General features: G+C 43.7%; 1 protein-coding gene across 1 annotated transcript; it reads right to left on the bottom strand.

The window, feature by feature from the left end:
- Positions 1-1167: 1167 nt before the first annotated feature.
- On the bottom strand, positions 1168-8606 carry LOC122222057 (endogenous retrovirus group K member 6 Env polyprotein-like). Its single transcript, XM_042942079.1, has 2 exons — positions 8447-8606; positions 1168-3255 (listed from the first exon to the last, which is right to left on the bottom strand). Exon 2 carries the CDS (start codon positions 3252-3254, stop codon positions 1308-1310), a length of 1947 nt encoding a protein of 648 aa, XP_042798013.1. The 5' UTR covers position 3255; positions 8447-8606; the 3' UTR covers positions 1168-1307.
- Between the last annotated feature and the right edge of the window lie 2044 nt (positions 8607-10650).

The following is a 10650-nucleotide window of genomic DNA, read 5'->3' as shown; positions in this document are numbered from 1 at the left end:
ACAGCATGTGAGACACAAACATTTATTAATTTCCACTGTAAATTTGGTGACCAAATTTCCCAAACACCAAGATTGATAAGATAGTGTTTTAATGGAGCAATGTATTTGAAAATATGATTGTTCTCTAAAACTCAAGCCATGTTTACAATAGACCAGGAAAGACCCATCAGCAGAGATAATGGCTCACCCCATTCTGGATGTCTTTCTACCCCATTGAGAATCAGTGACTTGTTCATCCACTTATTCCTTCATTTTGTAAAACACTGTTATTTATAGTTCCCTGTTTCTCTGTCTCTTTGTCCTTCTCTTTGCCTATCTATACCATCCTCTACCTACCTACCTATTTACAAAAGAAATGCTGCTTTAATAGAAGATAGCCTTAACACATAGGTAGAGTTTTTGCCAACAAGATCAGAAAAATCCATAAAAATTTTATTCTTTAATATCTGTGGAGGCTATAGAAGATTTTACCATGCTTCGCTGCAAAAACAAGAACCACTTTGAGAAACACATACTAAAACTCCCATGAGCAGAATGACCGAAAACTGCAGTAAGGATAATGAGTTTCTGTTCAGTGGCATTTGAAGTACCTAGAGGATGTTTAGGAGGAAATGTTAGGTAGAAAGGGATATATGAATGTATGGGTTTGTAGAACAAGAGAGAAGTCTATTTTGAATAAATAAAGTTAAGAGTTTGAGCCATTATGAGGTAACTTTGGTGTATGTCGTGGCCGGCGCGACAAACACCGAGGTCAGGGTCCTGAGGGTAGGGGAATGCAAGAAAAAAAGAGAGAAGAGAAAGTATGGGAACAGGAGGGTCCCCTGGGCTGATGGCCCAAGTGACGGCTTTATTGTTGCTGTACACAATCTTTTATAACCAGACTCTTATGGGTTAGGTCATTCTAAGAATAAACAGGTTTCACGTAATTGCTGCCCACCAAAACATTTAGTTCTGTGTTTCTTGTGCATTTTCTAGACGGGTCACAAGACCTTGTTGATAAGATTGCTAGCAAAACACAATTCCCATGTTTGTTTCTATCTGACTCGGGGTAGAAAAAGGGAGGTAGCATTACTGCCAACACCTGCAGACCACAGGCTTCAGGAATTAACTTTCTCAGCCTTGACAAAGCTTTCGTATGCCCTTGAAAGTGGGGGAATGGGAGGGGGAACCACCGGGTTGGCTTGAGTCAACAGGGAACATTGCTCGACCCGGTCTCAGCCTGGCGCCGGGGCCCGGCCTCCCACATGAATGGGAGGGGGGACCACCAGGTTGGCTTGAGTCAACGGGGAACATTGCTCGACCCGGTCTCAGCCTGGCACCAGGGCCCGGCCCCCCACATGTCCCCCTATTGTTTGTAATTGCAACATGTGCATCCTGGCTTGGTATGTGGTAAAGGCAGTAAGACCCCATCTCCAGAAATAACACAGCAAGACAAGTATAACAGATATTATGGAAACAATTCCAATAAAGATCCAAAAGGAATGCTGAAGAATATTAAATGGATTAAACCCATTAAGTTGGTGCAGTATGGTTTCAGCGAGATCTCCAGGGTCAGGGAAACTGAGTGAGCTACTTGCAACAGCATTTATCTCTTCTTGTAGATGTAAGAGGTCTAAGCTAGTATTAGCATCATGCCAAACCCCTTGTAAATGACGACGCACTTGTCCCCATGTCACATTGGTATACTCTAAAGGGGTAACACAGATATGCTTATATGCATCATGACAAATTAAAGAAAGTCTGGTACGCAAAACAGCAAACTGATCACCAAGATACATTAATGCTTCTTGTAGTGCCTCTAATTGGGCTTCCAATTTACGATCTATTCGTTCTTGAGTGGCAAACACCTTGGATACATTATGAGCCAATTCATTTACATGGGATGCCATTTGGGCACTTTCATGTAAGGATATTACAGATACAGTTGCAGAGGCAATTACAGTCACTGTTGCTATGAGTCCAACAATTAAGAGTCCAAGAAACCGTTTGGTCCTGCGCAGCCGTTTACTGATTTCTAAAGCCAATTGCATCCCATAATTAGGATACCAAGGTCCTGTAACATATACTGGCAACATCCAGTAGGGAGGTTGTAAGACCAGATAAACCTTCATTCCACTTCTAGAGGGTCCATCTACTGGTAGACAATTGGTCAAAACACAAGCAGGACACGTCAGCCGGTATAACTGATGACCATCTTCTTTTACTGGAGTAATGGTCCCATCTCCAACAATCAGATAGTAGGGTGGAGGAACACAGGCACGCAATTGCAGAACTGGAGAAACATAATATTCTGGAAAACTAAAGCTGTCATTAGTATATATTTTATCAAAGGTAGCATATAACTTCCAAAGATCAGAATGAATTCTTCCTTCAGGGGATTGCAAAATGGTTTGTGGGATAATCTTATGGTGTACCTGTACCTCGCTAGGAGGTGGATCCACGACCCTGGGATCAAGAGTCTCATGCTCTACCGACTGAGCTAGCCGGGCCTTTCGGGAATAATCTGTAATGGTATAGTTTATGTCTTTAGGAGTCATCCTCAAAGAAGAGGATTGGGCACATATACCCCAAGGTGAGTCCCCAGTAAGGCCTTGACCAGCTGAGGGACATATAGGAAGATTCTGAGGGGGATCATGCGGTCCAAAAAACATCCATTCTCCTAATAATTCTCTCTTTTGCCAATAAGCGGCAACAGAGCGGGGTACCCATTCAGAAAGACGCTTGTCATTTTGCCACATAGTATAAGTAATAGACCGCCCTACTGGTTTCGTACCCAAACACCCATAAGCAAGTTTATACGGCATAGACTCCCTTTGCAGGCAGATGGGTACTCCTGCAGAGAGTGCCGTCCAATTTATAGAGGCCGACACAGTGGGCAAAAACCCTGCATCTTCCCCTCCCATAAAGGTGAGATTAGTGTATACTATGGGTGTGGGGTCTCTCCATGTTACAGGTTGTACTGTAGGAGGACCTACCATGTATGCCCAATAGAGGGCAGACTCTCCGGTTGTAGTTAGAATGCACAGGCATGCCAAGAAGACATGTGTGGCCGTTACCTCTCTACCTGAGGCCATCACTACATCAGTGGCCTGGGTCAACAGGTTCTTTATCTGTCCCCAGGTGGGTGTACCCGCCTTATGACTCCGCCGTTGTCGCTTCTGGGGGGGCTCCGTCTCTGTCAATTTGGCCATTTTTCGGCGCAACCGTAATGTCTCTGAGGAGCCGAAGTGGGACCCAGCGTGGCGCTTCCTCATCCTGTGGAAAAACACAAGCATACCCTCGCCCTTTTCGAAGGACTGGGTCTGGGCCTTGCCAAATGCCTTCCGGCATATCTTTCCATCTAGCCATCAAGAGAGGTTCTTGACTCTTTCCCCAGCGACGCTCTGCGGCAGTCATCCCTGCTTCATTGACATTTAAAAAATTTAAAACATACAACACAAGAGTGAGATGTACATGTGGGGAATACTTTATCTTTCCCTTTAATATCTCCCCTTCTTTAAGTTTTTGCAGATATTGTTTTAGAGTCAGATGAGCTCGCTCAACAATAGCCTGTCCTGTGGAATTATAAGCAATGTCAGTTGTATGCTCAATTCGGAGTCGGCGGCAAAATTCTGCAAAAGATTTAGAAGTATAAGCACTACCATTGTCAGTTTTTATTTTATGAGGTTTGCCCATTGCTGCAAAGGCAGAAAATAGGTGATTTTGAACATCAACAAATGCTTCTCCTGAGTGGGCTGAAGCATGTATATAGCCTGAGCAAGTATCTACAGACACATGTATATATTGCAATTTCCCAAAAGGTAAATATTGGGTGACGTCCATTTGCCACAAATCATTGGGCCGAAGACCTCGGGGATTAATGGCATAGACCGGCTGTGGGAAGAATTGTGGACAGATGCCGCACTGTTTAACAATTTGTCTGGCCGCTTCACGAGATATTTTGAATTCTTGTCGAAGGGCTGCCGCATTCTGATGAAAATTATCATGACTCCTTTTGGCTGTTTCCAAAGGAGTGGTAATGGGCAGAACTTGCAATAAATGGGTTGCTGCATCGGCTATCCGATTCCCCAGCAACTAGGGGACCAGGCAGATTGGTGTGAGCTCGACTGTGGGAAATATAAATTGGACTGTGCCGTGAATTAAGAAGTTTTTGTATAGCATGAAATAGATGATACAGTTCCTCATCTGCTGTCAGTATAAAGGCAGTGGGAAGCTGCAACACGGCGTTGACAACGTATTGACTGTCAGAATAGACATTTATAGACTCTGGGTAAGTTTTTAGGGCTACCTGTACAGCATACAGCTCGGCCCTTTGGACAGATTTAGTCGTATAATTTAAAGTGATCAAATTTTTATGTTGGGAAGTGACATAATACACTGCAATTTTACCCTCTTTACTAGCATCCACAAAAATGGAAACAGCATCTTCAATCGGCTGACAAACAATAGGATTATAGGGCAAAATATCTATAAGACTGAAACCTTGTATTAAAGAATCAGAAGGTAAATGAAATTTAATTTGACCTGTAAAATTAGCCAAGGCAAGTTGCCATTCGATGGACTGAGCAAAAGCAGCGTCCACCAGCTTCTGTGTCAGAAAGGCACATGCAATAAATTCTGGATCGTGTCCAAAGAGCTGAACAGCTCGGGATCTTCCTCTAATGATGAGAAGACAAACCATAGATAGTAAAGGATTAATGACATGCAGAGAGTGTAAGGCTAAATGTAGCCATTCAAGTGGACCATGAGATTGCCACAGAATTGCAAAGGGGATGACCTGAGGTTTTAATATTATTAGATACAAAGGCTGAGAAGGGTCAATTCTAGTGACTTGGGCCTGCTGAATGGCCTGTTCTATATGTCTTATAGCTTCTTTAGCTTCCTGAGTGAGACTTCACAGGGATGCTGGAGAACTATCTCCTTTTAGAATATTAAACAAAGGCAGTAATTGTTCTGTGGTGACTCCTAGTGTATTTCTAATCCAGTTTATATCTCCTAATAATTTCTGAAAATCATTTAGAGTAGTCAAATGTCCGGTTCTAACTGATACTTTCTGAGGTCGGACAGTTGATTTGGAGATGAGATACCCTAGGTATTCAAAAGGTGCTTCCCTTTGAACTTTCTCAGGGGCAACAATCAAATTATATGCTTTAAGGCATCTTTGGAGAGAAATAAAAGCCTCCTGTAATAATTCCTCAGTTTCAGCAGCCAAAAGTAAGTCATCCATATAATAGATGCAATATACATGGGGAAAACTCTGTCTAAAAGGGGCAATTGCTCTGGCCACAAACTCTTGACATAAAGTCGGACTGTTAGCCATGCCTTGCGGTAAGACCTGCCACTGATACTGCTTAGCAGGTTCCTGTAAGTTAGTGGAAGGCAGGGAGAATGCAAAATGTTCTCCGTCGCCAGGGGCCAATGGAATGGTAAAAAAACAATCTTTTAAGTCCAAAACTAGTAATTGATATTGTAAAGGAATGGCCGATAGGGAAGGGAGGCCAGGTTGCAAAGCCCCCATGGGCTTCATGACAGCATTAATTGCTCTCAAATCTTGCAGCAACCTCCATTTATTTGACTTTTTTCTAATCACAAAGATTGGGGTGTTCCAGGGACTGGTGGAGGGAACTAAATGACCTAATTGCAGTTGTTCCTCTATGAGGTGAGCAGCAGCCTCCCTCTTAACAGTAGGTAAGGGCCATTGGTCAACCCACACTGGAGTGGAAGTCATCCACTGGAGAGGCATAGCGTGGGGAGTTTCCAATGGCCCTAGGAAAAACCCAATCCGAAATGGTCTCTTTTAGGCTCGGGGACATATGGCTCAGGATTCCCTTGTAACTCCTTCCCTAAGCCTTTCCCCTCAATATAGCCCATTTCCTTCATAAGGTGCATAGCAAGATTAGCCTGTTTTTGAATTGGGACTGCCTTAGTCTCCAGAGTCAAATTCATTGCAGTTAATATGTCCCTGCCCCAGAGATTAAGATCTATATTCAAAACAAAAGGCTGAAAAGTTCCAGTCATACCATCAGGCAGTCTCCAATGTAAATAATCAGAGCCTTGCAAATGGAGCAGAGGCATAACCAACACCTTTAATTGGAATATTAGTCACTTGAGTAGGCCATGTGACAGGCCAATTTTTTTGAGCAATAACTGAGACATCTGCACCTGTATCCACTAGTCCCTCAAAAGGGACTCCTTGGATATGCAATGTAAGCATGGGCTTTTCTACAGAGATCACTTTAGCCCAATAAAGATCTGTGGAGCTGAACCCCTGATTTCCCCAATAAGGTTTAACGGCCTTATTATTGGAGGATATCCGGGGTATCAAGATCAATTGTGCTATGGGAGTCTTGGGCTCAAGCACCAAAGTTCCCATAGTTAAGCCAGCCAAAATTTTTATTTCTCCAGTGTAATCTTCATCAATAACTCCAGGATAGATCATCAATCCCTTAAGAGTCCAGCTGGATCTTCCCAATAATAACCCCCAAGTATTCCTGGGTAGAGGCCCCCATATCCCTGTGGGGATGGCTTTAGGGGGCTGCCCTCCTTCGAGGTAAACGGACTGAGCTGGGGCAAGATCTAGTCCTGCACTGGTGGGGGTGCTGCAGTGTAGTTGGCTAATACCTGGGAGGTCTCCAGTGTTGGACACAATGGGTGAGAAGGCACCTGTGGGAACATTGCCGCAATTGTTTGAGGGGCCTGCGGCTAGCCCCGCTCCCAGTTTCCCTGAAGAGGTTTGCCATTACAATCAGTTTTAGAGCGGCATTCATTGACCCAGTGATACCCCCGTCTACATCTGGGACAAATAATTGCTGGCTTATTATTAATGTTAGGGCCACTTGGCAAACTGGGGGTGGTTGGAATTATTTTTGTACTATGACATTGGGCCTTCATATGGCCCTTTTGGCCACATTTGAAACACACTATTCCACCCAACTTCCTTGGATTAGTTCTTACGTTTTTACCCTGAAGCTGGGCATGCACCTGTAAGGGGTCTATTCCCTTTAAGGCGGCTGCCAAGGTAATGCCCTGAATATAAGATGGTCCAATCTCAGCACATAGTCTGATATAATCCTCCAAGGTACCCTAATTTTTCCAAGGACGAATGGCTGCCTGACATGCAGAATTAGCATTTTCATAAGCCAGTTGTTTTACAATAATGGTACCTGCCTCCCCATCAGTAACGATACGACTGACTGCAGTCAAAAGGCGCCCAACGAAATCCTGGTACTTCTCATCTGGCCCTTGCCTAATTTTAGACAATTCCTCAGTTCTGCCCCCTGTGGAGGGGAGTTTTTTCCAAGCTGTAATGGCACCGGTATTAATATGATTATATGCAATTTCAGGATAATTTAGCTGTAGGCCCACATCATAATATTGTCCTGTACCTGTGAGCATGTTAAAATCCACTGGTATGTTAGTTCTTTTATTATACATAGCCTGTTTTTCAGCATTCTCTGCAAATTCTGCTTTCCACAAGAGGTTATCTCCCACACTCAAACAAGCCTGAGCAATGACCTTCCAATCTCCTGGGCATAATGCCTCCCTGCTCAAATTATCAAGCATAGACAGGGTAAAGGGAGCTGTTGGACCATACTGGGCTGCAGAGGATTTCAAATCTTTCAGCAATTTAAAACTTAGGGCGGAGTACACTCTCTGTCCCCCCTGCTGAATAACAGGGTAAGTGTGAAAAGCAGAGGTGTCTTCCCCATACTGTGTTGCTTGATACAGAGTCCGCTGCAAAGGAGTAGTTCCCATAACGGGGTAAGGTTCAGTGGACTGTTGATTCTGAGTAATAGGGAAAGCCATCCGAGGTAAGCCTCTATCTGTTGCCTGAAGAGAAGGTCGTTTTAAAGGTACCTTCTGGACCAGAGGGGCCAAGAAGGCAGGCTTCCTCTGATCTTCCAAATACGGCCCATCATCTCCCTGATCCCCAAAAGGAGAGTCATCACTATTTTCTGGATCTTGCATAGATAACTGTTCTAGGAGGGGGAGAGGAGGTAAAGGTGAAGGCACCGTGACTGTCCCGAAAGGGCATTGAAAGTAGTTTCTGGAGGGACAGGAGCATCTGAAGTCACTAAGGGTTGGGCTGCTTCCGAGCTAAGAGAAACTATTTCAATAGAATCCTGCGGATCAAGGACCTCCTTAATACAGGTCCAAGTAGACCACAAAGTCCCTGGAACCGCAGCTCCACGAATCTTCATTTGATTTTTAAGTTCCTGACCAACTCGCTGCCAATCCTTTAAATCAACTGTACCCCCGTCTGGAAACCATGGGCAATAATCATGCACTATGTCAAAAAAATTCCCTAAGGGCTGACTGAGAAACCTTAATTCCCTTCTCCTTCATAAGAGCCTGCAAGGCAGTTATAAAATATCCCTGTTCCATAGACTGTTTCTGTCCCATAGTTTTACTCCCGTCGTCTGTGCTGCTGGCACAGTTCCCCTACCTGAATTAGACACCACGCGGTCCGCTTTCGCTTTCCTCCTTGTTGTCTCAGGTCCCTGTTCGGGCGCCACTTGTCGCGGCCGGCGCGACACACACCGAGGTCAGGGTCCTGAGGGTAGGTAGGGGAATGCAAGAAAAAAAGAGAGAAGAGAAAGTTTGGGAACAGGAGGGTCCCCTGGGCTGATGGCCCAAGTGACGGCTTTATTGTTGCTGTACACAATCTTTTATAACCAGACTCTTATGGGTTAGGTCACTCTAAGAATAAACAGGTTTCACATAATTGCTGCCCACCAAAACATTTAGTTCTGTGTTTCTTGTGCATTTTCTAGACGGGTCACAAGACCTTGTTGATAAGATTGCTAGCAAAACACAATTCCCATGTTTGTTTCTATCTGACTCGGGGTAGAAAAAGGGAGGTAGCATTACTGCCAACACCTGCAGACCACAGGCTTCAGGAATTAACTTTCTCAGCCTTGACAAGGCTTTCGTATGCCCTTGAAAGTGGGGGAATGGGAGGGGGAACCACCGGGTTGGCTTGAGTCAACAGGGAACGTTGCTCGACCCGGTCTCAGCCTGGCGCCGGGGCCCGGCCTCCCACATGAATGGGAGGGAGGACCACCGGGTTGGCTTGAGTCAACGGGGAACATTGCTCGACCCGGTCTCAGCCTGGCACCGGGGCCCAGCCCCCCACAGGTGTAGATGGGGGTCATAGAAGAGAGATTGCAGAGAATGAAAGAAGAATTGAATGATCACTATTAAAATGTTTCAGGGGGCTTCCCTCTCTTTCATAACTATGCTTAATCAATATTACAGCATTGCTTTTCTCATAAAATGCCATTTTTATTACATAATTATAAAACTAACTCATGAGAGAAAATAGTAAATGCAATCCATCATCAGTGTTCACATCTCATCAATGGACTATGCCAAGAAGTCTCTTCCACTCCTGCCCCCTGTCCAACTATTTTTGGATTCTGGTTGTTCCACTATTCTTTTAAAGCCTGAAGTATTTTCTTGGGGACATTTCTGGATAGAGATATACAGAACAGAGTAATCCTTTTCATAAAAATAACAGAGTATAAAGCCTTCAGGAAATGGAATATGTCTAGATAATATTTCATTTATTGTCTCATTTCTTCTGAACCATAAGGTCCTTCATTTCCGTTTGTAAGCATTTTAACAACCAACATGAAATGGCTCTGAAAAGACTGCTACTTTTCTTCTATGAGACTTACTACTTTCTTCTTGATTGAAACACTGCTTGGACATAGTGACACTATTTGGACTTTTTATGCTGAAGCTATTTCTTTTAGAAGTCAGATTCTAGGGGTGCCCAGTTGGCTCAGTCAGTTAAACATCTGACTTCAGCTTGGGTCATGATCTCGCGGTTCATGGGTTTGAGCCTCCCATCAGGCTCTCTGCTGACAGCTGTATGCCTGGAGCCTGCTTCAGATTCTGTGTCTCCGTCTCTCTTTGTCCCTCCCCAGTTTGCGCTCTGTCTCTCTTTCAAAAATAAATAAACATTGAAAAAAATTTTAAATAAAATATCTGTAGAATCTGACTTTTTAATTTTTTTTAATGTTTATTTATTTTAGAGAGAGACAGAGACAGAGAGCAAGCGGGGGAGGGACAGAGACAGAGGGAGACACAGAATTTAAAGCAGGTTCCAGGCTCCAAGCTGTCAACATAGAGCCCCATGCAGGGCTCAAACTCACCAACCGTGAGATCATGACCTGAGCTGAAGTCAGACGCTTAACCGACTATGCCACCCAGGCGCCCCTCCAGAGATATTTTAAATTCAACACAATAACTACATCTTGCACTATAATTCAAGTTCCTAATTGTAAAACCATCTTTTCCTGCTTTCATTAACTCCTTTGTGGTCAGGACTGGTATCTGTTTGTCTGTGTGCATGACATCTACAGCACAGCATCTTGCAAACCAGATGCATTTGCATAATGAAATTGCCCTGAAAAAAAAAATTAAAACTTTTGACTTAGTCTTTAATTATTTGAAAATCTTAAATTATTAGGAAAGAATATTTTAAAAATCTTGTCTTTGTCTTCAATTATTAGAAAATATATTGGGGCGTTTAACATTAATTTATACATGTCAGTGAACAGAATCGTAGATGTGTCTCACTATTCAATTTCCTCTTAGTGCTTTAAGAGATTTTCTTATATTTTTCTCCAAGAAACCTACTTA

The sequence above is a fragment of the Panthera leo genome, chromosome B3 (genome assembly GCF_018350215.1).
Source record: "Panthera leo isolate Ple1 chromosome B3, P.leo_Ple1_pat1.1, whole genome shotgun sequence".
Classification (NCBI taxonomy): Eukaryota; Metazoa; Chordata; class Mammalia; order Carnivora; family Felidae; genus Panthera; species Panthera leo.
The sequence above is the reverse complement of the archived record's forward strand: the minus strand, read 5'-3'. Positions and strand labels throughout refer to the sequence as shown.

Bases quoted from the DNA above. Each gene is read 5' to 3' on its own strand.
- LOC122222057 (XM_042942079.1), bottom strand. From the start codon at position 3,254: ATGAGGAAGCGCCACGCTGGGTCCCACTTCGGCTCCTCAGAGACATTA.